Raw genomic sequence first — 26,598 nt, 5'->3', positions numbered from 1 at the left:
ATATTTCTCCCTTGCCCCAGCCCGGGCTGCTCAGGGGCCGCGGGGTTGTAGCCGTGACCTCGGTGTGGCTCGGCGAGAAGTTTGGAAAGGCTGCGCTGCTCAGACCTCCCCGCTTCTCTTATCCCCTTATATTGTTGGCACGAGAAAGGACAGGTGGGCATTTGCACATTTTTTTGCTTTTTCTTCATAAAAAGCAGAGAAGGAAAACTCCAGACCCAAGATCTCCTCTGCTCTGAATGCGAGCAGTTTCACACCCACGCTTTTTCCCCCAAAAAGTGCCCTGTTTTTGGCTCTGGTGCGATGCACCCCATGGATCCAGGGTGCAGGAGGAGCCTTGTGCCCTCGGCTGCTGCCCACGGGGATGGGGGCTCTGTGCTAAACCCACCCTCCCGGCACGGCTCGTGGTGCTGCAGGGGAAAATAACCATCAGCTAAACGAGCCGGCTCTCTCGATAGCTACCTGCCCTCCTGGCCACGGTTTCCAAGCCCTGAGACCCTGCTAGTTAGCAGTAACATAAAAATATAACTCCTCCGTAATTAATATTAAAACAATTGTGGCAGAAATGAAGACAGACGAAACGGCACGATTTTGCAGATGCATTGCTGGGCACTGGGAAATGAAACGGGAGCTGAAAAAGTCCTGCCACGTTTTGGGGACGCTGTACTGCGTTTCAAGGCACACGGTAATTTTACTGGCTAACGAACCACATCAAACGCTGCAGGGCAAGGTTTAGAAGAGCCAGATTAGCTCGGACCGGCTGCTAAAAGCTACCAAATGTGTGTGTGCAGGACTTCGTGGCAGCCTTTAACCAAACCCTGCACCTCCCGGACCGCTGTGGCCGATGCCGTGGCCGTGCCGATAACATTGTACAGCCCTCCTCTGAACGGGATTGGGAAACTGTGGGGATCATGAAGGAGTCCCAAAACAAGGAGAAGCTGCCCAAAATGCAGCACCGTAAAATCCCAAACAATTAAAATTTGTGTCACGGACACTGTTGGGGATTCCAGGCTTTGCTTAGGCTTCAGGCCATTTTATCGCACTCTTGCCCAACCCTTTTTTCTTCTTGCTGCAATTATTCATTTTTTTGGGGGGGGCAGTGGGGTCAAATGCACCTTTCGTGTATGTTCGTTGTTGTTAAATAAAGTCTTTTAAGTGTCTTCGATTGTTATAAATGTCTCTGCGGTGAGCGAACATGACCAAGGGTTGCTTTCAGAGGCAGACAGCGTGAATTCAGCTTTAGGTGTCACCGAAAAGTTTCCAATAATTCTCTGCATCGGCACCAGCTGAAGGAGTCCCTGCACAACGCCTCATGTACATGGTCTGAGCTCTGTGCTCAAACATTCCTCATACAACAGCTTCAAAACGCACCCCATTTTCCACTGCCGTTTTGATGCTGACGTCTGAAAAAAAACACACCTCTGTGAGCAGAGCGGTGTTTTTAATGCACTACCAGGGGCTGCTCGTGACAAATGTCCTCATTTAGATTACGCAGAAATTGAGCTTTTGTTTTTGCAGTTGGTGGGGCTGTGCCTGGCTCCTGGATGAGGTTTGAGGGCCGGAGCCCCGGGACGATGCTGGACCCCAGGGCCGGGCAGGGGCCACGCGATGAGCTGCTGAGTTTTTGGATGAGTGGCGGGGGGGAGCTCAGCCCACAGGCGCTGCCTCTTTCTGTACAAATAGGAAACCAACGGGTAGACAGCTCGAAAGGAAAATTAAGTCGTTTGTTCTGACCTGAGAGAGCACCGCTGCCTTTCCAGCCCCACCAAGCCCAAAAATGGGGCAGGAGTGGAGATGCCTCAGCCCAAGGCTGGCAGCCGTGAAGCATTTCCACCTCTTTCAGAAAAAAAAAAAAAAAAAAAAAAAAAACAGGCTTGCCTGCTGCAGAAAGAGAAAAATATAACCTGAAAGTTCTCCTCGCAGGCGCTTCTGCCTCCAACCGAGTGCTTTCTCTTTGATGGTCAAGCAGACCATTTTTTTTTTTTATTTATTGTTCTCTGGTTTTGTGTGGTTGTTGTTTTTTGATTATTTTTTTTTTTTTAACCGCTCTGGTCTATTTTTAGTGCCGAGGGGATGGCGTTGAAGGGCCTCTGCTGCTGGCCATGGCGCCTGTCGTTTGGGTTGCTCCCAGAGCAGGGCCGGAAGCCAAAGCAGCCCCTGGGGCTGCAGAGAGCTTGGGGTCCATGGTGGGCTGGGATCTGGTACTGGGGGGCTGCCCAAGCACCTTGAGATAGCAGGAGGTGGCAATAAACCCAATTCCTTCAGGAGATTAATTGCCTTTTTTAGTTAGCACACCGAAGAGCTGGAAGTATGGCATTGTGATGTGTAATGAGAAAAGAAGTGGTGTTTATTTTTTTTCCCCAATTTTCTCCAGCACCTCCATGCTTCAGGAGGAGGCCAAGGGGCTGTGGGTGCCCAAGTGGGTGTCCTGCAAAGCGTCCCCCTGTGCTGCATGGCTGCAGCCAGCCTGGGTGACAGAGGCAGCAAGATGGAGCTGGAGCCGTGCATGAGCACAGCCCTTGCCTGTCGCCTTCAGGGCCTGGAGAACACTTGGCTGTGGCAGCTGAACACCACACGATATCTCAGGGCCTCTCATTGCTCCACAAAGTGCAAACCAGCATGTTTTCTCTTTCTTTCACTAAAAAAAAAAAAAAAAAAAAAAAAGTGGTGTGACCTTCGCAGCGCTTCTTGGGCTGTCGAGGAGGGCAGTGCTGCTGAGGGCTGCAGCAGCAGTGCGGGCAGCACCAGCCACCCCAGTGAGGTGCAGGCTGGGGCTGTCTAAAGAAGAGTTAGATAAATATCTTGGCGCCAAAACAAGGTGGTTTTGTTCTTGCTCTCGCTGCCCAGACCCACGAGAGGCCATCACGGCCACCCCGGTGAGCGCGCATGCCTGCCTGCCGGCCGGGCGGCCAGAAAGACAGAAGCAGGGAGGGGAGCCGTCCGCCGCCCACGCAGTGTTTCCGAGGCGGTGTGTTTGCCGCCGGCAGCTTGTCACAAACACAAAAAAGTCGATCTCAAACTGCTGGCGATGGCGAGGCGGCGAGAGGGGGCCCAGCGGCCTCGCCAGATGGCGGCTGTGGGCGGCTGAGGGGAGCCAAGATGGCGCCGCAAGCCGGTGGCGAGGGCAATGGCAGCAGGGATGGGGCTGCCAGGCATCGAGGCCTCCCGCCATGGCGTTTGTTGCTAAATTCACCATTGCTGCCTCAAACAAGGCAGGGGGAAGGCAGGCGGGGATGGGGAGGGAAGGCGCCATGTTCTCACATGGCAGGAGCAGTCTGCCCAAAGGGGAAGCGGTGACATGGGTGCGCCGCCGGTTTGCTGAGGTAAAAGTCAGCTCTGTGGTGGCAAAACACAGCTTTACGGGGCTAAATGTGGGCGTGCTGAGGAAAAGTGTGGCTTTAGTGGGGAAAAACACAGATCTGGTGAGGAAAAGTATGGATCTAATGCAGATGTGCAGAGCAAAATTATGGAAGTACTGCAATAAAAGTGGGAGCTGCCCAGGGTGCAGAGGTCTCCAGGACCTTTGGTCTGTGCGATCCCCTGTGGGACAGGGTGTGGGTGCTTGGCCCTGAGGCCATAGGGTGCCATGCCGTGCTCTGCTGTGCTGTTTTGGGTGTGCCAGCTGCCGTCCATGGGTGCTGGGGCTGCCTGGGTGCGTGGGTGGCACGCAGCAGCCTGGAAGTGCTGCAAAACAAGACGTGGCAGCCGGAGGCTTTGGTGATACCTCCTCCCCTCCACCCCAGGTTTGTTTTCCCCTCCCATGGCGGGACATCCTACAGGTGCTGGCTGTGCTCATCACGAGCTTCCTGAGGTGATGGGCCGGACCACTGGTACACGAAGCCCTTTGGTGGGCTCCATGGTGGGTCACAGCCCCATTGCACCCAGTTCTTCTCCAGTCACACCTCGTGGGCTGCTTCCTGCACGCTGCTCCTTGGGGGCTGTGGTGAGAGACCCAGAGCCACAGCACCCATGAGGTTTCGAGGAAGTTGGGATGAAAGATGCTTGCTTTGCTCCCCACCAGGGAATTGTTGTGGGTTTTTCACCCCCACGATGGACCCTGGGAACAGCCCCTACTCAGGACCCACTGGTGGCCTTGTCTCCCTTAAGGAGGCCAAGGGCGGTGCTGGAGCTTTATGCATGAAGAATGATGGGGGCATTCATTCATGGGGTTGCACATGGTGTGGCAAGCAGACACTGGGCTCCTCCAGCACTGCCCTGCGCAGCCGGGAGGCAGGAGGGCTGGTGCAGGCTCCTCCATGCTCCTGGTGCAGCTGCAGCCCCTTGTCCCACACCTCGTGCCATGGCTCACCTGGTGCCCCAGCCCCAAAGCCCTGTGTCTGCCAATCCTCCTGTGTTTGTGCTTATGAGCTCTCCTTCCACCTACGCAAAGAGCTATTTTTAGCAGGCCCTAATCAAGTGTCAGCGCTGGCTCTGAGCGTGGCTTTCAAGAAGAGGGCTCATGCTTTCACTGAGTGCTTGCAGGAACTTGGGCGTGTGCTTTCTTTTAAATTTAGTCGAGAATTTATACAATGTGCCACAGAGCGGTGGCGGTTATTTTGGGCTCCTCACACCTGAGCCCACACTGAGCCGGCACCAGGAGGCTCCGCTTCAGCACATCATCCCCCTCCTGGTCCCATTGCCCTGGCTGCCTGCCTTGCCCTAGCCCTGAGAGACCAGCTCCCAGCCAGGGGTCCCCAGACGAGGAGGGGTGGGCTGGCTCCTCTTGGCCCCTTTACCTCCAGCACAAGGATGTCGCACGGGTACTTTGAATCGGGCAGGAAGGGAAAATACTCTGCGTTCAGCCACAAGGGTCACAGCTCTGACTAAATCCACCTCCTGGGGCTGGCTGTCTCCCTTCCGCTGAGGTTACCCTGGCCTGCTAGCAGCCTGCTAGCAGCTTCCTGGAGACCGTTACGAGACCCACGCCGCACGGCATCGCGAGCAGCTCTGATTCAGCAAGAGCAGCCCGGTGCTTGCGTGAGCTGTGTTTCACTTCGGCTGCTGAACTGAAACAAGGGCTTGGTGCTTTTTAACCCCAAGCGTGAGGCGATCCCAGCTGAACTTCAGCTTCCTTGCAGAAAGGAGGAACAGCTGTTCCTCCGGGACCAGCCCTTCACCCGGATCTGGAGCACGGGATTTCTTCCCTGGAGCGAGGCAGCAAGAAGAGGGAGCTGGGGAATAGGGGTGGTGGGTTCTCCTCCTGCCCCAGCCCTGCTTCAGGAGGAAAGCCTTGGTTTGAGGGGGGTTATACCACCCTTGCAGCAAGGCCACAAAGAGCTCTCTGTCCCCACCAGCTCTGAGGCTTAGAGCAAGCAGGACTGAGGGCACGTGCTTCACAGGGGTGTAAGGACTTCAGTGCTTACTGGAGGGATGCAATGAGCAGCCTGCTGTAAGTAGCTCAGCCAAAAGACAGAGCTGCAAGAACCTCTCTATGGCTGCAGGGTCAGCGTCCCTCAGCAGCATCCACCTCCACGTGCAGCATCTCCCAGGGTGGCGGTCCTGAAGGGGTTATGACTTTTTGTCAACCCCGGGCTGTGACAAGCAATGGCTCCATTCAAGAAAACCAGAGAAAAAATTTATTATTTTTCTTTATAAAATATCTCCAATAAGTTATATAGGCAAATATTTAAATTAAAATAAATTAACTCCACTCTATGCTGGGACACGCGACTGTCCACAGAGTCAAACTAGGATTTGTGTTTCTTTGAAAAAATATGCCCTAGATCTCCAATGTAAGATTTGAAAAAAATATCTATGCTTGGTGAGGAGAAAGGAGAAATCTTTGCGATGGACAGAAGGGGTTAAGGTGCGGTGCTGAAGCTGCCTGCCACCAGAGGCACCTCCACGTCCAGCTAAGTGCTAAGAGCATCTTCATCATCACTCCAGTCAGGAGGAGCGTCCGTCCCGAAGTACCGATCGCCGAAGTTCCCTGTGGGGAGAAAAGATTGCAACCACGGTGCAGCGTTGCAGGAGCCTTGGACCAGGCTTCTGGCTGCCCAGCAGGCGAAGAAACAAAAGCAGGTTTATCCGACAGCTTGAACGGCACTAAAATTTGGGTAGCAGCAAAACTGGAGCAGCCTGGAGGCTGCTTTAGCACCCCGCAGGCTGTTTTAGCACGCTGTGGCAGGGTTGTTTCCCGGCACAGCAGAGGTGAGGACAGAAGAACACGGTGAGCTTGTTCAGGACAAGCTCGTTTCAGGTGGCAGCTTTGGAAATGAGGTGGGCACTGGTCTGCCCCAGCTGTCACAGCCCAGATTCTCAGTTTTGGGCTGGATGAGGCTCACGGCACGAGGCTACGGCTGCCTGACAGTGCTCAGCGTGCACCTCGATCCCACCACCCGCACGGCAGCAGGAAAATTCCTCTGAAACTGCTCATTTCTACCCCCAGGGACTCACCAATGCCAGGGATTATCCGGAACAGGTCATTCACCTTCTTGTCCACAGCTGTGGTGATGATCTTCACCCGGGGGAAAGCGTAGGCGACTGAGTGGACACCCATCTCTGCCATAAGCAGGGAGAGGAGGAAGATCTTGTCTTCTGGGACATCGTGATCCTACAGGAGAGGCACGGAGAGAGCACGGGGGTGTGTGGGACGAGGAGCTTACAGGGTGCTTACAGAGCCACTCCAGCTCTTGCTGTAACCCACACCACCCTCTGCAAGGACGGACCAGCTTCAGTGGGGCTGTGGCTGGCCCTTTGAAGGTTTTTTTGGGGTCAAACACCGTTTGTCAGCCCACCTCCGGCCCCGCACCCCCCTTGAAGTCCCCCGTACCAGCAGCACCCGCACGGCCATCATAGCTGCTGCGCCTGTGGAGACCGTGCAGTCCATCAGGATGACGTGGTCTTCGCTGATGTCCTTGGGCAGCCGCAGGTAGTGGAGCTGGGCAGGAGGGGAGAGAAGAGGCGAGAGCAGCTCAGGGGCTGCAGGCTTCGCGCAGGGACCTCTCCTGATGGGCAGAGTGGAGCCAACGCGGCACCCCCAGCCCTTCTTTTAGAAGGGTGCAGGCCAACAAGCAGGAGACGTCTCGGGGGGGGGGGGGGGGTTTGGTTTTACCTCCGGCTCGCCCGTGTTGCAGTTGGTCTGGATGAGGATGGTCCCGATGCGCACGTCCTTGCACACAGCCCGCAGCGCCGGCTCCATCGTCTCGCCCGCCCGCAGGATGGACACCCCGGTGATCTGCAGCGCGGGGAAGATGGAGCGAGAAGGCACGGTTCTCTAGGTGTGCCATTTGGCCTCGAACCTCGGGACCTCTCACGGGCAACCCCAAAGCAGTCCCAAAGAGGGCTGCGCTGCTCCTGCCTCCCAGAGTGGTGGCACGGTGACACTGCTGGCACACTCGTGGCAGCAGGAACCATCCCCAGGGCCTGGTGGAAGCCCTGAGAGGCCAGGGTTGTCCTCCCCCTGCAGGCAGAGGGCTTTCAGCTTACCCCACCAGGCAGTTTGGGTACACGGCACCTCTTGTTTCCACTTACTTGCTTCCCACTGTACGTCCTCCCTTCGTAGTCCTGTCCCTGAGGGGTTTGGACTGTACAACTCTACGAAAAACACACAAAAAGTGTTACCACAAGCACTGGCACGGCTCTCAGAGGAGCTCTGGTGACAGGGGGACAGCCAGGCTGGTCCCTTAGAAAGTGGGGCTGGACAGGGCATCGTCACCCAGCCCCAAACCCACCTGGAAAGGGAGAAAGGAGAGCGCGTGCTCAATCAGCAGCCGCATCAGCCTCTTGGAGTAGAAAATGAACTCGTCCCTGCTGGTCTCCTTGTTTCTGGAGGGGAAGGAAAAGAAACGTAAGCTGGAGACCAAAATGTGCTCCCCCCCCCCCGGCCCCAGCACATCAGGGAAAGCCCCTGCCCCAGCTGGCTGTCAGCTGCTTGTTTGCACGGGGCCCACGGGTTGAGTTTTAGGGTGTTTTAAGGTGAAAAGTTTTAAGGTAAAAAGCAGAAAAATCGTTAGCAAGATGAGGGAGCATTTTCCAGCTTCTGAGAGCACCCCAGCAACACTCCCACACCCAGGACCCCCTCTCGGCTCCCCTGTCCCACGTCCCCAAGCCCTGGGGCAGGGCACAGGTTGAGCTCTGAGGGTTCGGGAGCCCAAAATGAGCCAAGCCCACCCCATCCGAGCCCCGTCCCGTCCCGGGGGGGGCTTTACCTGATGATGGTGTGCATGCCCCTCACCTGAGGGGTGCTCTTCAGCACGCTGAGGGTCTGCGGGAGAGGGTGGCACTGGTGGGCAGAGGCCAGGGCGGCCCTGAAAACCAAAAACGGGGTCAGAAAGGGGCTCCGGGCGAGGTTCCCGAGGGCTGGTGCACAGCACACGGCCGGAGCCATCCTCCCAGATGCCCAATCTCCTGCAAACTCACACCGAGGACGTTTGGCCGAGCCCAACGAGCGGCCAGCCCTGCCCGGGACCCCGCGGTGACGGAGGGACCCGCTGCTGCTGAAGGGGCAGGGGGTGGGTGCTCGGGATTTAACCAAAAAAAAAACCAAAATCCCAACGTCCTCCCGCTCGGGAGCTGGAGCTGGGGGATGGATCCTCGCCTCATGGGGTGAGGAGGAGATATCGTAGCGGGCTCGGTGCCACCCTACAAGCACAGGACACCGGGTGAGCACGCATCCATCCCGAATTGGGAACAGCTTCAAGGCTGTGCCTGCGGGGCCGGCTGCCTGAGTCATCTCCACGTAAGTAATAGGGCCGGGAGCTATTCTGGGATCAAGGGAAGACCATTGAAAGGGGGGAAGAGCACAATGGAGCCCCATTAATCACCTCTGGGTCTGTAACGAGCTGAAGGTCACAGCCGCTGGGCTCCCCGGGGGCCGGGCAGGATATGGGGCAAAGCCACTTTGTCTGGGAGGAGGGCTGGGGTCACAAAGCCACACGTCACACCAAAAAAAAAACCCCAAACAAACACGTGCCAGCGGCCGCTCAGAGAGAGGACGGGGAGGAGGAGAAGAGAGCAAACAGACACAAAGCAGCGGGTGATTAAGAGTCGCCATCCAGCAGAAACCTTGGATTAATCGCCCGCAGGCGCACACGGAAGGCACAGAAGCAGAGGAGAAGGCAGAGAAGATGACTGGGGGGGGGGATGGAGGAGGGCAGGGCTCCATGGCTCCAGGTCTCCATCCACAAAGCCCAACGAGACATTCCCAAGGCCTGGGGGAGCTTCAGGGCTCCTTTTTGCTTTTGCCAGCCACGCGGGGAAGGATCCCGAGAGCCGAGGCAGCACACGGGGCAGGCTGCGCCCCCACTGTGGGTCCGGAGAGCCCCCCCTGCCCCTCTGGGACCAGCAGCCCTCAAGACCCCGCAGCAGCCGTCAGCGAAGCGAGCTCACCCCGTTAGCCCCCAAAATTTAGGGTAGGTGCTCTCAGAGATGCAGCTCTGCCCCCTCCTGCAGGACCCGGCCCCAGGGACAGGTTCTGGGGCCGTGGCCACCACCCGGACCCCCTCCTGGCCCCAAAAACGCGGCCCCACTGAGCCAAAGCTGCAAGGGGTGAGCGCTGCTGCCTGCTCCCGGGGCTGGGGGGGGGCAGAGATCAGCCCCCGGCACCGCACTCACACCCTCCTCTCCCAACCCCAGCGGGGTTTTTGGGGCTGGAAACTGCTGTCCCCAAAATCAGAGCAGCTCCAGGTGCTGGGGTTGAGCCCGTGGTCTGCGAGCAACCCCGTTCCCTGCGGAACGGGCTCAAATGAGGCTAGAAAAAAAAAAAACAGGGCTAGAAAAAAAAAAAAAAACAAAAACCACCTCGGGACCCTCCCCAAGTCCCAATTTGGCCCACGAAGCCCCCCAGCAAAGCGGGACCCGGTGTGCAGCCTGCCCCAGGACCCCCGCCCGGGTTAGTGCGGCTCACACTGCGCTGCCCGCGGTTAGTGGCACACCCCCACCGCGGCCGTGAGCGTTATTTGTTTTTTTTTTGGCTCCTCACATATCCCAGCGCAGCTTCCTCTGGTCACCGGGTGGGAGGGACGTTCGGGGGGAGACAAGACCGGGCAACAGCAGAGTTTTGTGGGTTTTTGTTGTTTTTTTGTTTTTTTTTTTTAAGGGGAGAGGGACAAAGACGACATGGAACAAAGGAGAAAGCACCGGCATTAGTTAAAAAGGGGGGGGGAAAAAAAAAAAAAAAAAAAAAAAAAGCCCAGTGCCCGGGCTGGCACCATACAGCCCCCAAAAGCCCCTTCCTCGGTGGCCCTGTCCCCTGTCACCAACCCTGGTGCCACCGTGGGGACTGCCACGTCCCTGTCCCAGCTGGTTCCGCAGCTCCTGGGCTCCTCGAAGCCCTGAAATCCCAAAATAAGTGCAGGAGCTTCAAAAACCGAGCCTCGTCCCGCACGTCCCCCCCCCCTCCTGGCACGCTGGGGGGGCTCTGCCCCAGTCCTGGAGAGCCGAGAGCACTGGGAGCACTGGGAACACTGGAGAAAGGCAGCCCTCAACCCACCACCAGCAGCTGGAAAACCTTCAGGACCTTCACCCAAATCCGCCATCCTCGCACGGGGGCTCGCGGGCAGGGGGCTGGGGGGGTCTCAGCCCTGCCAGGGGGGGATCTGGTCCCCAAACCCAGCACCCGCAGCCTGCCTGCGAGCTTCCTGCCCCCCCCTTCCTCCTCTCGGGGCAGGACGGCGACGGAAAATTCAGCCAGGCAAGAAGAACGTCTCCGTTTGGAAACTTCATTATTATCTTTTTTTTTTTCCCCCTCCCTCAGAACAAAAGGTTCGAAGGTAAAAAAAAAAAAAAAAAGAAGAGAAAAGAAGAAGAGAAAAGAGAGAAAAGGGGGGTGAGCATCGCTCAGGGAACATCAGCTCTTTGTGGAGCGCGCCGTCAAACAGGAAGCAGACAAGAGACATCCAGCTACAAAGGAGCTGATGCAGTCAGGGCATTTCAAACACGAAACACGGCCAGCAGCTGGCTTTCACGGCCGACATTTCAAACCAGGGCTATTAAAGCCACGCCACGGGCTGATATTTAAAGACACAATCGGCAAAGGGCACGCCGAGCCCATCGCGACCCGGAGCGGAAGGAGGATCGATCGGCGAGGGATAAAGCTGAAAAGAGCTCCGAGAGCTGGGTTTGTTGCTGAAACGGTGCAGAAGGGGCAGAAAAAAGGCTGGGGACACACACACGGGTCCCTCTGCTGCTGCGGGGCACGAGGAGAAACACCCGGGCATGGGTGGGAAGGGAGCAGGTGAAGGTAATCACACCTCCCGCAGCGCCGTGGTTAAATGTGGGGCCAGGTCGGAGCATCCCGCTCCTATCCTACCTGCCACCAAGGCCTGGCTGAGTCCCCACGGCCACCAAAGGGTGGTGGCATCAGAAAAACACGTGTGACATTTGGATGAAGCCATTCAGGACGAGGAATCGCTTTCGATGGCACCCCAGGAGCACGGAGCCCGGTGCCCGTCCCTAAATCCACCTCGCAGGGCTGTGGGGCCGCCGGGAGCTGCCCCGACTTTGAAAGCACCACGATGCCAGGAGCAAAAACTTCAATTTCACAGGATTTTTTTTTTCCAGACCCTCTGGCAAAGGCATCAATGGAAACCAGGGGCCTGAAACGGAGCACGCACATTTCTGCGGCCTTGATGACTGCAGGGGTCAGAGTTCTCCTTCCAAATTTGCTCTCGGGACACTGCTCACGTTGCCTCAACCTTTTGCTGAGTACCTGGCTTAGAGGGCGCACAAAAAGTTCAAAAGATCGCCTGTGCTGAGTGCCAGCTCCATTAAAGAGGAAAATCACCAGAGAGAAAGGAAATCCTCCAAATATAAATACATACACACACAGATATGGGCATGCAGACACGCACACAGCCTGCTCCCTGATGTCATCCCTGCAAGATTTCGGGTAAAAAACTTCTCCCTGTGCTAAGGAACAACTTCCCACCTGAGCCTCCGGACACCCCAGGAAGCTCACGCAGGGAAATGCCGGGCCCCGTGGTGTTAAACAAGCAGAAAACCCGAGAGAAAATCAAACATCTGGTCGCTTAGTCTGGGAAATAAATGACTGAAGCAGAAATACGGAAGGCGGAGAGCCTTTTCCTGTCCACCGTAGGTATTTTAAAAGCTTTCTGTGTGCCTCATGTAAATCTGGGGGTTACTCGTGCTAAGTGTCTCCGTACAACGATGGAGATCTAAATGGAAACCCTCTGCAGGACCGCAGAGATACCCGTAAATCTCGCTGGCTGCCTAATGGAAGTGAGAGAGCCTCGGTCCCACCTGGATGCAGAGGCTGAAGAGGCTGCGTAAATCGCTGCCTGCTCCACAGCATCCTCCTGCGGGTCCTGGGAAAGGAGCAATCCTGCTGGGCTGCGGCCAAACGGGTCGCCTGGTCTCCCAGAGCCTATGCCCGGTGAGGGATTTGGGGCTGTCACCTCCCTCCTGCGGCTTCGTCCCCAGGGCTGGGGAGGGAGAGAGGCTCCAAAACCGCTCGTCTTGGAGGAGGAAGGGAAATGAGAGCAAAATCCGGGACGTGGAGCCCCCCTTTCCTGCAGGGTCCCGGCTACAGACCTGGCGGCGCCCCCGTGGCACAAACACGGCCCCAAGGACCGGCCCCGTCCCTGCTGGCCCCAAAACCGGGGACTCGTGGCCTCTTGCCATGGGATTCGGGAGCTATCGGTCTCGCCAGCGGGTCGGGGTTTAGGCCAAGCAGTGCCTGGCATTGGAAATGCCTCGGGCTGCACAGACAGGGCAGGGTTAGGGGGCTCTTACCTGACACTGAGTTCACGCTGCGGCAGCAAGACAAAGACACAACGCAACCGGTATTAAGCATTGCCAACACCACACGGTCGTTTCAAGACAAAAGAAAAGGAGAAATAGGAATATTTTCCTGCATTCCCATGCTAATTCCCATGTAGCTTTTTCCCCTTTCTTCCCCTCCCCGGGTAAACGTGAGCCCCCCAGCCAACCCCTCGCCTGGCTCGCAGTATTTGCTCTCCCTGCCACGTCTCGGGGGGGCTGGAAGAAAACTTCCATTCCCCCTCCACCTGATGCCAGAGATGATGCCAGGGCTCTGGGCTTGGCTCCTGTGCCCTGGGAGCAGGGTTTAGCAAGAAAGCAGCTTCCTGAGCTGCCAGAGTTCAGCCCTGGGGTGTCCCCAGGGGAACTTTTCCACCCTGGTTTTGTGCCGGAGCAGGCACAGGACGCACGGTGCTGTCACGGGCACCAGAGGCTGCACGGCTCCTGCAGGAACCGAGCCCTTGGCTTTTGGGGTGTCCGTCCCCAGGCTGTGCTGCTCCCCGGGTATCACCCCGAGCATCTTCACAGCTCGAACACGAAAGCTACAAAGCAGCCCGGCGCCGTGGGGCAGCGGGAGGGGGCTGCGCTGCCCAGGGAATGGCAACACGCAGCTGGGAGCGAAACAGGACAAGACTTTTTTTTTTTTTTTTTAGGTTTTGCTCCCCACGGGATGCACCCAACGAGTGGGAAACCGGGCTCTGGGTTGCCAAAAGCGCAGCAGTGGCTGCAAGGGGCGAAGAGGAGAAGCCAGAGCCGGAGAGCAGGAGCGCTGCAGGGCTCGGCGCGATGCTGGGTGCGGGTCCAGCATCACTCGAGGACGGCTGCTTTGTCCGTGGATCACTTGCTGTCCCGGGGAGATGGAGGCTGCTGCGGGACCGCAGCGTGCAGCGAGGGTTTGTGCTCGCTGGGACGAGGCAGGCTCCTCCGGGCTGGAGGAGCAGGGCTTGGAGGAGTTGTTGGGGACAGCCCAGGAGCACGGAGGGATGCCAGCCCGTTCCCACCTCGGCACCCGGCACCCCGAGGGTCCCCCCATCCCTCACAAGCACCTCTTACCTCCTCCAGCTGGCTGTGGACGTGCTGCACGATCAGGTCGATGGCCACCGTGTTCCCACTCCCTGAAGCAAAAGCAGAACAGAGGAGGTGAAGGCCACAGCGCTAACCACGACAAGCTCCTTCCCCAAATTCCCCGCTATGCTCAAAAATAAACCCTACTCCCGCAAAGCATCATCCACCAGGAGACATCCCTGCTGTTACCACCTTGCTCTTTGGTAATTTATTATTGAATATCTAGAATATAGATAGATATTAGATATAAATAATAATATAGATATTAGATAGAATATCTAGATATCTTGATATTTTTTAAATTTCTAAGCTACCGGCGCTTGTAGGGCAGGACTAGCTGAGGGAAAAGCGGCACGAATTCCCCAGGAACCTGCTTTTGGCGAGTTTTTGGGTCTCTCGCCTGCAAAAACCTTTGCTTTTGCCCCTCTCCTGCCCTCGCCCGCCGGGCCCCAGGCAGACGGGCGGTACCTCGGGGCACCACGATGTCGGCCAGGCGCATGGTGGGCTGGATGTACTGGTCGAAGGCGGGCTTGACGAATTTGTTGTACTGCTTGATGACGCCCTCGATGTCACGGCCGCGCTCGCTGATGTCCCTGCGCAGGCGGCGCACCAGGCGGATGTCCGAGTCCGTGTCGACGAATATTTTCAGGTCCAGGAGCTGAATGAATGAGAGGGGAGGGAAGAAATCCCAGCAGGAGGAGCATGGAACAGGAGCTGGCCTCCAGCAGGCACAGCCGGGAGGCTGAGCCCAAGGCACGGCACGGCTCTGACCGAGCTGAAATCTGCTCTGCACGGCTCCGGGCTGCAGCGAGCTTTGCCTTTACAGGCACTGCCAGTTCAGACACTGCCTCCTGCCCCCAAGGACCCGTCCTGCTCCAGATCATGCCTCTAAGCACCCCCAGAGCTTTGGTGGGACGGTATTTAAGGGCGAGGAGGAGCTGGAAGGACAGAAACCAGCGGGTTAATCCAGGAGCCGCGGCTCGCTGCTGCTGGAAGGGAGCCAGGCACAGCAGGACAGCTCTGGGGCTGGGATCCCTGACGCTGCCCCCAGCCTCCAGAGACAGAACCGAGGGATATTCGGAGGAAAAGCTCCTCGGGGATTTACCCAGCTGTCCACTGGAGGTCATCGTTGCTCCAGGAAAGCTGCAGCACAAACGCTTGGCAGGGGAGCGAACTTCCTAGACTGAGCCTGGTGAAGCTTGTGCGTGGCTCACCCCCACCCTGCAGCATTTTCCATGGACCCAAACACTTCCCAGGAATGCCTGAAGCTCTGGATGAGCCCGCCCTGGGAACACAACCCTCTGCAGAGCAGAACCTCAGCCAGATTTGCCTCTGGCTGTGCAAGCTGAGACGCGGGGTGGAGGTGTGCTATTTCTGGGCGTATTTATGCACCGTCGCTGCCAGGGCCCGGGTCACCACTTGGCTCCTGGACACAAACAGCAGAGACCAAGGCCTCTGCTTAAAGCCTGGGGCTTTTCCCCTGCTGCTGCAAGAGCCCAGGACTGTTTCTCCCGCACCCTGAAGCTGGACAAGACACACAACTCACCTTCAGCAGCTCCTTGTCCGCAAAAGCCATGATGCCTTCGAAAATAATCACGTTGGCGCCGTACAGGGTTTTCTGCGGAGGCAGAATCGATGTGGTTAGAGCTCAGAGATCCCCCGCTCCAGCAAAAAATAATAAAATAAACCCAGAAGAACGATCAGCTCCTTGTTTCCCAGGCTTTGGGGTGACTTTGGGGTACCCAAAACCCGCACCCTGCTCTCACCCCGGCAGTCCCCCCCCCACCCCATCCTGCGCCCCTCGGTGTCCCTTACCCATTCCTTCTTCCTGCTGTGGGTGGTGAAGTCGTAGATGGGGATCTTCACGCTCTTGCCTTGCTTCAGCTTCTTCAGGGTGGCGATGATGAGGTCGAAGTCGAAGGCATCGGGGTGGTCGAAGTTGAAATCGTTGCTGGCCGCCTGCTCCTGCTGCTGCTTGGTCAATACCTGTCCCCGGAGAGGAGTTTAGGGCTTGTGGCCGTCCCCCTTTTGGGGCAGCCGTCGCTCCTCCTGCCCCAAATAGGGCCAGGGGAAGCAGGAGGCTGTCTCTGAACCCGCTCCACGTTTCCCCATCAAGGCCACGGCTGCCTCACCTTGTAGAAGGAGTCCATGGAGAGCAGCACCACCCAGGGGACGTCCAGAGCCTCGATGATCATCGTGGCCACCGTGGTCTTCCCGGAGGCGCTGCCTCCTCCCAGACCTGCCAGAGAGAAGGGGAGGAAGCCCCCGAAATCCCCTCCAGACCCCAGGAGGGGCTCGGGGGGGCTGCTCTGATGCTGGGGACACAGTGAAAGAGGGAGATGCTGGGCGAGGTGATCCCTGAAACGCCCAAAGGCGCTGGAAGTGCCAGCAACGCGCACGGCTCACGCGGTGCTTGTGTAACGAGGGGAGAGCTGGCACGGGAACAGCCGAGGCTAAATCCCTCGTGACCACTCAGGCAACCCACAAGCTCTGGGAATATCCGCGAGGACTCTCCCCGAGGCTGAGCAGCTCAGGATGGAGCCAGCCTCCAGCTTCTGAGCAGGTTGTGGGAGCGCGGGAGGAAGCAGGAACCCCAAATCAGGTCTCCAAGAGGACAGCACCGATGCTGCCGGAGAAATTCGAGCTGTTTCTGCCTACCTATGACGAAGGCCTCCTTGGACTGGGTGCCGTGCTCGTTGTACCAGGGCGGCCGGCCCGCCGTGTAGATGGTTCTCTTGCTGGTCCTCAGCAGGGGCGGCTCCGACTTGCACTGGCTCGTGGTGCGCTTTCGGGGAGGTTTGGAGGACCCCACGGCCGGGTACAGGCGGTCCAAGGACTCGGCGCTGCTGTTGCTGGGGATGGGAAGAGGGAGCAGGGGTTAAATAAAAAACCGAGGGCTCTGGTGAGCACCGAGTGCCATCACAGAGGGCGGCGGGGTGCCCCGAAAGACTTTTCTAAGGGATGGAGGCCAAAAACGAGCTAGAGCTCGGCCAAATTCTGCCACGCACCCCATGCACAAGCCCTCTCCTCGCAGCTTGGACGATTTCCAGCCTCAACCCTTCCTGGGGCTACAGAGCTGCTTGTGCCCGCTGTGCCGCGTGGGCAGGGCAGGGCTGGGAGCCCTGGAGCTGCTAAAAACCTCTCCCCGATCTGTCCTCCCACAGCGGGGAGCGGGGGGAGCCCGGGGGCTCTGCGCTTGGCAGGGGTTGTGGTGGCTGCGAGGCGATAACGCGGCGGCCGGCCAGGAGATAAGCTGCAGCCCGCACCAGGAGGATGATTTCCACCCCCGGGGCACCGAGTTCTGCACAAGCAGGCTGTGCTGGAGGACAAATCCCAGCTGGAAATGGGGCTTTTTCCCCAAAACAACCCCCTGCAACCCCCCTGGCACGACCACGAGGCGCCTCCGGGAATCACCAGGTGGGGATAAAACCTCTGCCAGGGCACCGAAGGGTCAGAAGGGTTTAAACCTTTTTTTTTTTTGCTTGGTTTTAAGCCGTTTTGGTACGCAGATTAGTCCCCTCCTCTCCCGCAGCCCTTTTTAGGGTAATTCTCGATAATGACCAAAATTTGAGACCGGCCATCTGTGCGCAAAGCCGCCCGGCACCTCGCGGGGTGGGGGGGGGGGACGGCCGTGGTGTGGCTCTGTGTGATCCTCCCAGCACCGTGCAGCGCCTTCCCCAGCACCAGGAGCTTCCACATCAGTGCCAGAGCTGTGAGCATCGCATCCGGAGCCTCGCTCAGCACCTCCAGAGCCTTGCTCAGCACCCCTGGAGCCCTCTCCCGTTTTCCCCCGAGGCTGCAGGGCCTCGAGGTGCCAGCTCCTGTCCCCGGTGTCGCTCAGCACCAAGCCCAGCCCCTGGTTTCTGGGGCTGAAATCACGATCCCCAAACCCAGGCACAGCCCCTGGATTGATCCTGGTCTCCGAAGAGGTTTCTGGCAGCCAGCAGCAGGCTGGGCTCTGCCTCCAGCTCGGATCCACGCAGCTCAGCTCCAGGCGGTGACAAGGAGGCTCTGCCCCCATGGCTTCGGCTGTGCCCCCAATTTCAGGCTGCTGTCAAGGTTTTCTTCTCCCCGAGGTGCCCGCAGTGCACCCAGGCTGCTGGCACCGAGGGCACGAGCAGCAGATCCATCCTCCCCTCGTCCTCCCCGATGCAAGGAGCGTTTTCATCCCGTTCCCGGAGCTCTCCTTCTTCGCCTCTTCTCCTCCCAGTACGTCTGGACCTCTGCATAAATTGTGTTCCACCTCTCCAACCGCTGCCCCCCATGATTTATCCCAGATAAACACGGCTCCGGGGGGCGGTGACTGCTCTGGACTCCTGCAAAGGTCACGATTTTGCTCCTGGTGCCAACTTGAGGCTCTCCCCTCCGAAGGTCCCTCAGTCTCAGCTCCCTGATTTCCCCGCTGGGTTCTTCTTTTGCTTTGTAGGGCCAAAACCTCGCTCTCTGCACCTACTGAGGAGGGAAGAGCCCGGAGAAAGGCCACTATTTACAGCCAGAGCCCCTGGGCTGCTTCGTGCGCCCGGCGGCGAGCCCGGCCAGACCTCGCCGGGAGGGCAGGAGGGGAGCACAGCCCTCGTCCTCATCCTCATCCTCATCTTCATCCTCTGCAGCCCCGCCGTGCCAGGAGAACGCGTCCCTGTGCCAGAACAAGGCAGGTACAGACAGAATCCCCCCCCTCAGTGCCTTTTTGGGGGCAGCCGCCCCCATCTGTCCCCAGGTTTGGGGACGTTTCCCCTCCTTGCCGCAGGTGAATCCTCCCTGCTGGCACCGGCGCTGCTTTGCCAGGGGAAACCCACCTGGATTGGAGACCCCTCCACGCCCACTCCCCACCTGGGTGAGGGCAAAACATCCAAATCCAACACCCCAGCTGCAGCCAGCGAGGGAAAACCCCAAACCTGACCTTGCCACCCCGCAGGAGAGCTCCTCCTCGGTCCCATGCCCCGCAGACACGGCGCCAGCCTTCCAAATCCTCCCCCTGATCCCCCCCCGGGGAAGCTGATCTTCCCTCCAGCTGCCAGCCACGATTTCGCAGGCCCCCACCAGAAGAAAAAAGAAGAAAGAAAACCCCAAACCCACCCCAAAAAGGGGCAGAGCTCACCTGCCTTCGGGCCCGAGGGCCCAGCAGCCCGATATGCGGACGCTGGCGTAAGCCGGGGGGCTGCTCATGGCTGGGCACCTCCCGGGGGGAATTTGGGGGGGAATTTGGGCTCGGAGGCTTTGGGACGAGCCATGCGGGGAGCGTCCCCGTGTGGCTGGGGGGGCACCGACCCCAGAAATGGGGGGGGGACACCACGGGGCTCAGTGGGAGGACGGGAGGTGTTTTGCTGGGAGCCGCGGGGCGGTCAGCGCGCATAAGAGGATAGCTTAACCCAGAGATTACGTTCATTACCTGATATTAATAGCCCTGGCTTGATTAAAGGAAAAAAAAAAAAAGGGGGGGGGCAGCAGGGGGGTGTCACCTCCTCCAAACGCCCCGGCGGCGGATGAACGGGCTCGTTTTGGGGCCGGGGCTCCTTCAGCTGCTTCTGACACTCAGCGCACGGCTCCGGGGCAGCTCGGTGAGCACTGGGGGGGGGGCAGCAAGGGAGGGTTCCAGGGGGGGCACCGGGATGGAGCAGGCACCCGGGGGGGCACCGATGGGGCTGCACAAGGCTCGGTGCTGCCTTACCGGGGCTGTGGGTGCGGGTTTGTCGCCCTCCTGTAGCCCCCAGGTGGGGGCCGGTTGGATCTGACCCCCCCCCCCTTTGCCGTCCCCGCGAGCTCGGCAGCCCCGGAGTAAACAAGCCCTGGAAACTCAACACCCCCCAGGCTAAGAATAACGCCGCCACCGCCGCCGTTCCCGCTGCCCCCCTCGTCCCCGTCCCCAAAATCTCCACCCCGGGTGTTTGGGCTCCAAGCAGCCCGCGGATTTGTTTTCCTGCGGCGCCTGAGAAATCGCCCAAAAAAGCCACGGTCACCGAGCACCACGGCCACCAACGGGACCACCACGGGACAGCCGGACACCGAACGGGGTCTCAGCGGCTGCCTCCTGGCCCTATAACGCTGAGCTGGCCCCGAAGAGCAGGATTTGACCCGGGGGATCAAAGGAGCCCGTCCCGCGCCCTGCCATTTCGGCACCAGCTCCCCTCTCGCTGGAAAAGCGCTCGCAGGAGTTTAAAAATGAAAACCCCTCTTCCGCAGCGATTTGGGATCTTCCTCAAAAAGAAGAAAAAAAATAAAAATAAAAATAAAAATAAAAGGGGACCAGAAATTGGAACCGAAGCTCTCCTTGCCCGTGTGTCACTGTTCCTTATCGCACGCTCCCCGCTGCCTTTTTTTTTTTCCCTGCCTTTGTTTAAAGCCTCTGAGCGGCGGCACCGATGCTCCCAGCGGCTCTCCCGACGTCCCAGACGAGCTCCCAGGTAGGATGGGAATTACCCACGCCAAATTTTAATCCCGGCAGCAACAAAAATCCCCCCGGGGGGGCTCAGCATCCGACCGCGGGCACCGGGCGCCGCCGCGGCTGCGGGCACGGCGCTGGGCAGGGCCCTGGGTGTGCGCCTTCGCTTCCTGGTTCCCCAGCTCTCACGCAGGGTGAACGTTTTGGGACTTTTTTCTTCCTTCTAGAAGATTTTTTTTTTAAGCCCGTGATCGCAGGGCTGGGGCAGCCGGGCTTGAAATTGCGAGCGAAAGCGACGCGGCGAGGGCGGATGGAGGCGTGCTGGGGCGGCCACCTCAGCTCCCTGCGCCCCGCGAGGAAATGCTGGAGGAACGGGAGGCTGAAGGAAGCGTTCAGCCTAAAAACCAAATACCTTGAGGAAAAAAGAGCAAGAACAAGGCCGTCCGAATGCACAGGGGCTGAGACGAGGACGTTGGAGACGAGGACGTTGGAGACGAGGACGTTGGAGACGAGGATGTTGGAGATGAAGATGTTGGAGACGAAGACGTTCTCCACGAGAGGTGGCGCAGACTTTTGGGACCTCGCCTCTCCTGGGGTGCTGGGATGAAGCAGAGCCCCCCCGCTGCTCACCACGATCCAGACATCACCACCAGGTCCTTGGGAGAGCTCTGGGGGTGCCCAAGCTGAAGCCAAGCAGCGCTGGCAGGATGGATCAGCTCCAGTGCCACCCCTGGGTGCAGTTTGCTGGGCTCTGCCCGCTGGCACGGGACAACTCCAAGGCTCCTTGGGATTTGGGGAAGGGCCACGGCAAAGCACAACGACCGAGACGGGTCCGATCCTGGATGCTGCCCTGCACCCCGCGGGGCTGCGCTGCCCCAGGACCCCCTCGTCTGAGCGCTGAGGGGGCTGCATCCCCCCTGCCAGGTTTTGGGAAGCCCTAAGTGCCCGGAGAGAGGTGGCGGCGTGGAGATGGGGGACGGAGGCAGCCCCAGGGGCACGGGGTGCCCCTACAAACCCGAGCAGGGCCACAGTTGGTGCCCCCACCTCACCCCGCACAGGGATGGAGTCAGCCCCCCCGGCGGGGCAGAGGGAACACCTCCCTCCTCCGATCCCATTAGCTTGCTGCTATTTATACCCGGCACAGGCAGCTCCACCGCAGCCTCGCGGTCAGTGCCCGCGGCTTACACAACCCCACGGTGCCCTATGCCCCACATCCCGTCCCGTTCCATCCTATCCCATTCTTTTCTGCCCTGTTCCATCCCATCCTATCCCATCCCATCCATCTCATCCCATCCCATCTCATCCATCCTATCCTATCCTGTTCCATCCCATCCCATCTCATCCATTCCATCCCAACCCATCCCATCCCATCTATCTCATCCCATCCCATCCCAACACACCCCATCTTTTCCAACCCATCCCACCTCGTCCATCCCATCCCAACCCACCCCATCCCATCTTATCCATCCCGTCCTATCCTGTCCTGTTCCATCCCATCCCATCCATCCCATTCTATCCTGTCCTTTCCATCCCATCCCATCTCAACCCATCCTATCTCGTCCATCCCATCCCATCCCATCCCATCCATCCTATTCCATCCCATCCATCCTATTCCATCCCATCCATCCCATCCCATCTCTCTCATCCATCCCATCCTATCCTGTCCTGTTCCGTCCCATCCATCCCAACTCATCCATCCCATTCTATCCGATCCCATCCCATACATCCCATCCCATCTTGTCCATCCCATCCCATCCTATCCCATCCCAACCCATCTATCCCATCCCATCCCATCCTGTCCTGTCCCACCCCACCCCACTCCACCCCCCCAAAATTCCCCCCCACCACCTCCACGTCCACCCCCACCCCCACCCACCCCCACCGCCCCCTGGCTCTTCCCCACCCATACCGACACCAGCAGAACCCCCCAAAAAAAATTTTACCCCCCCCAAAAAAATTCACCTCCCCTTCCAAAGACCAGTCCCACACCCCCACCCGGGGGCCCCAAATACCGATTACACCTCCCACCCCCCAAAACCCCCCAAAACCCCCCCCGGGACTCATTCGCAGCCCCCCGGAGCCCATTTTTGGGGCCGAACCCCCCTTTTTTTTATCCCCCCCCCTCCCCAAATTCCCGTATTCCCCGGCGCTGCTTCACCCCGGGGGGGCCGAGCCGGGTTCCAGCTCCCCCCCCTCAGCCACCCCCAACCCCTCGGGACCCCCTCGGGACCCCCCCGGGACCCCCTCCCGGTGTCCCCCCCCCCCCTCCCCCGGTACCTCCCGGCCGGTGCCGCCGGGGCCCCCTCGGCCGCCGGGGCCGCGGCCATGGCGCTGCCGGGGAGAGGCCGGGGCCGGGCGGGGCGGAGCTGGCGCGGGGGGGGCCGGGACTTGTAGTGAGGGGGGGAAATAGGGGGAAAAAGGGGGAAATGGGGGGAAAAGGGGGGGAAAGGGGGGGAAAGGGGGGGAAAAGGGGGGTGAAAGGGGGGTGTAGGGGGGTGTAGGGGGGTATAAGGGGGTATGGGGGGGGTATAAGGGGGGTATGGGGGGGTAAAAGGGGTATGGGGGCTGTAGGAGGGGTGTAGGGGGGGTTATAGGGGGGTGTATGGGGGGGTATGGGGGGGTAAAAGGGGGGAAAAGGGGGGTATGGGGGGTGTAGGGGGGTATAGGGGGGTGTAGGGGGGTGTAGGGGGGTATAGAGGGGGGTATGGGGGGTAAAGGGGGTGTAGGGGGGTATGGGGGGGGAAAAGGGGGGGAAAGGGGGGTATGGGGGTTATAGGGGGGTGTAGAGGGGTATAGGGGGGTTATAGGGGGGTGTGGGGGGATGTAGGGGGGTATAGGGGGGTATAAGGGGGTGTAGGAGGGGTATAGGGATGTATGGGGGGGGTATGGGGGGTATAGGGGGGTGTAGGGGGGTATAAGAGGGGGTGTAGGGGGGGTGTAGGGAGGGTGTGGGGGGGTGTAGGAGGGGTATAGGGGGGTATAGGGGAATGTAGGGGGGTATGGGGGGTATAAGGGGGCATATGGGGGGTTATAGGGAGGTATATGGAGGGTATAGGGGGGTATACCCTATATACAGGGGGTGCTGGGGGACCTGGGGGGGCTGAGGGGTTCGTGGGGTGCTGGGGGGCCTGGGGGTGTTGAGGGGCTCCAGGGGGTGCTGAGGGTTTCAGGACGGGCTTAAGGGGTTCGGGGGGGATGAGGGGTCTGGGGGGGGGCTGAGGGGCTCCAGGGGGTGCTGGGGGGTTTGGGGGTGCTGAGGGGTTCGGGGGAGGATGAGGGGTTTGGGGGGTGCAGCGGGGCCTGAGAGGCTTGGGGGGTGCTGAGGGGCTTCGAGGAGGGCTGAGGGGCTCGGGGGGGGGTTGAGGGGCTCCAGTGGGTGCTGGGGGGCCCTGGGGGGGGGTGCTGGGGGCATTTGTGGGTGCTGTGGGCACGGGTGGGTGCCACCCGGGTGCTGTTGGACTCCGCTGGGTGCCGCGGGGCACAGGAACGCACCCCGGGGCGCGGGTTACGGTGCCGGGGGGTGCAGGGGAAGGCGTTCCCCTCCTGCGGGGCTTGTGGTGCTGGGGCAAACATTTTAAGGTGATTTTAAGGCGATTTGAAGAGGAAACTCAACCGGGGGAGCCCCCTTCCCAGCAGCAAACCTCCGTGCCCCTACGGGATTTCATCACCCGGGAGGGGAACGGCAGCGCTCGCCGTGCCCGCTCCCTGCAGACCCCCCCGGCAAACTGCAAAATAACGATGATGGTGATAATAAGAATAAAAAAATCAATAAACATTTATTCGATACAGCTGCTTTTAATACATACAGTACATAGAGTTATCCCTCCTCGGTGCTCGGCGGCGCTGTGGTTAATAGCTGCTCGTTACAGGACTCTCAAACTGAGGATTTGTCCATGATTAACAAAAGAACAGATCGTCACAAATCGGGAGTTTATTATAAGATAGTTTACTGTTAAAACAATTTTATTTTTTTTGCAAATAAACACTTTTTTTAATATATATATTTATATATTTATATATATGGTTACAAGTGATAAATTGAAAATTCTTTTTTTCTTCTTTTTTTTTTTTTCTTTTTTTTTTTTCCGTTTCGCTTTTTTCCCCAAAATACACTTACGCACTAATAACTGGCGTCGACGAGAAACATTCGGATATGCCGTGGGATGGGTGGCACGGGGAGAGAAAGAAAAGAACAAAACGGTCCCAGCCCCGGGGGGGTGCTCGGTGTGCCCGGTGGGACCCTGGCACCCGCAGCCCTGGGCGCACGTGCGGGTGCGGAGCCGACCTCGCCGGTGTTTCACGGCAAATTTCGGCACTGGGAGCTACCAGAGACATTTTTGGGGCCGGCTTCGTGTGAGGGCTGGGTCAGAGCCCTCCCGTCCCCAAGCACGCGGAGGTTTTTTAGCCCTTTCCTCGGTGATGTGCGGGTGCGGGTGGCGTGAAGATGAATTTGGGCAGCTGCGCCCCCGAGCCCCCCGCTGACACCGTGCGCATCCAAGCAGCGGGTCCGGCCGCTTCAGCCCAACCACGTCTCCAAATCCCAGCAGGAAAGGGGATAAAAGGGCAGAAAAATAGCTCACCGTGGAGCCAGCCTCGCCCCCCACACCCTGCTGCCCCCCACCCGCTCGGTTTTAGGTGCCCACCTCCAAGCACGAAGCGGCGGCACCGCGCGCCACGGGGCAGGCAGGAGCTGCTGATCCCGTTATTGCTTCGGGGGTGGGCAGCGAGGGGCGAGGAGCCTCCCCCGAGCGGGTAAAGGAAAGAAAGATGCTCACGGCGAAGCAAAGCAAAAGGTTTTCTCTGCCCTCGTGGGAGGAAAAAGCTTGGGTGGACCCGGGACACGAGGGACGTGCGCTCACTTGGCTTTGAAGACCTGGTCGCAGCGGGCTGGGGGCTGCTGCACGAACCCAGCTCCTTCCAGGGATGCTCTGCCCCTCGCCTCCCACTTTGGCCCCATTTCTCTTGGGGTCTGAGCCCCAGCTGGGAGCTCCCGGTGCCGGGCCGGGTCGTGTCCTCACCGCCGGCTGCGTCGGCGCAACCAGGCTGGAGGAGAAATGTGTCCCTAGGCTGTCATGGCCACCAACGCTTTTTGCAGCTCTTTATGGAGAAGAAAGCGGTGGGAGAACAAATCCTGCACCGAGTAATGAGTAGCAGGGGAAAAAAAATAATCAAAGGGAAAAAAAAAACAACCCTGAAGAGTTCAATTCCTCATCGAAATTTCCTTCTGACCAGGGAGCTGCTTTTTGGGCAAAAAAAAAGCAACTTTTGTTGCGGATTTAATCAATGGGAATCAAATTAATCGCGTGTTAATGAAGGCGAGCCCTGGGATGTTCCCCAAGGTGGGCGGTGGGGTTGCAAGGGGAACCTGGAGCCAGCGCAGCCGGGGCCAGGACACGGAGGAGCCTTCTCCCGATGCCACCTCCCAGCTTGAGAGCTGAATTCGGCCACAGCATTCAGAAATTTCAGCCACATCCCTCGGGGAAGGCGGATTTCTGAGGAGCAGAAATTTGCTGGGCTCCCGAGCGCGTTTTGGCACGCCCTGCCTGGAGGTGGGCACCGGCCCCACGGTCACAGCCCAAGAGGAAACCACATTCAGCTCCCAAACACCCTGATTTTTGGATCCAGCAGCTCCCTCTGACGTTAGCACGGAGCTGCCAGCTTCCCAGCCCTTTTGGGGGCACAAAACCCCTCCAGCAGCCTCTAAAATGCAGAAAAAACTCTTGGGACCGCGTCCCCGTGTCCCCACGTCCTCCCTGCCCGAGCCTGGGGCACCCCTGGTCCTGCAGCTCCTCGCAAGCCCCGCGGAGATGAGATTTGCACGGGCGATAGCATCAAAGCGAAGATGGGACGAGCCAATGGGATGAGCTGCCGTGACTAATTAAGCTTTCTCGCTAATTGCTTCCAAGCCCGAGGCAGCAGCAGGGTTCCCTCAGAGTGGGACAGCCGCTGGGGCACGAGGGCCAGCTCCCAGGGAAGCCACCCCGGCCTCGGACGGGCTTTTCACTGACCAAAAAACCAAAAAAAGCAGAAGCTCCCCTCCCCGTCACCACCTTCCCGAGCCCCAGGCGGGGGAACAGAACGGAGGAAAACCCGAAATGAGGTTTTTTTTTTCTGTTCCACCACCAGAAAAGCGCCGCGGGTGCCCCGGGGGCCGCGTCCCGAGGACGGAGGTAGCCTGGTTTGTGTCTGCGGACGGACACCGCTGGCTCCGGGGACCCTTTCCTCCAGGCCAGAGCGAGGCATTTGGGATGAGATCCGTGCGGGAAAAACCCCGAAAAGAAAAGCCAGGAAGGGAAGCGGCGCCGTGCCCGAAGGCAGGAGCTGTGATTGTCACTCCACGCTCACCCTGTGTCCCCATTGCACGCCCCACCGAGGAGCCGGGTGCCCAAAATGCTGCTCCCCTTTTTGGGGCCATCGTTTGGGGCAGGATGGGGGCT

General features: G+C 59.0%; 1 protein-coding gene across 3 annotated transcripts; it reads right to left on the bottom strand.

Moving 5' to 3' along the window:
- Positions 1-5,550: 5,550 nt before the first annotated feature.
- UCKL1 (uridine-cytidine kinase 1 like 1) lies at positions 5,551-22,518 on the bottom strand. 3 transcript variants are annotated; one of them, XM_084296665.1, is made up of 15 exons: positions 22,439-22,518; positions 16,441-16,634; positions 15,915-16,021; positions 15,598-15,768; positions 15,329-15,400; positions 14,251-14,440; positions 13,771-13,832; positions 9,920-9,939; positions 8,148-8,246; positions 7,671-7,764; positions 7,471-7,533; positions 7,052-7,174; positions 6,770-6,877; positions 6,394-6,550; positions 5,551-5,926 (listed from the first exon to the last, which is right to left on the bottom strand). In XM_084296665.1, exons 1-15 carry the CDS (start codon positions 22,486-22,488, stop codon positions 5,850-5,852), a joined length of 1,587 nt encoding a protein of 528 aa, XP_084152791.1. In that variant the 5' UTR covers positions 22,489-22,518; the 3' UTR covers positions 5,551-5,849. The 3 variants fall into 3 exon arrangements, with proteins under 3 accessions (XP_084152791.1, XP_084152790.1, XP_084152789.1); XM_084296664.1 differs by lacking the exons at positions 9,920-9,939; positions 22,439-22,518 and adding exons at positions 12,691-12,707; positions 18,881-19,165; XM_084296663.1 differs by lacking the exon at positions 22,439-22,518 and adding an exon at positions 18,881-19,159.
- Between the last annotated feature and the right edge of the window lie 4,080 nt (positions 22,519-26,598).

This window comes from Netta rufina (assembly GCF_964035555.1).
Source record: "Netta rufina genome assembly, chromosome: 16".
Taxonomy (NCBI): domain Eukaryota; kingdom Metazoa; phylum Chordata; class Aves; order Anseriformes; family Anatidae; genus Netta; species Netta rufina.
Note: the sequence above shows the minus strand (reverse complement) of the source record. Positions and strands in the feature narration are given on the sequence as shown.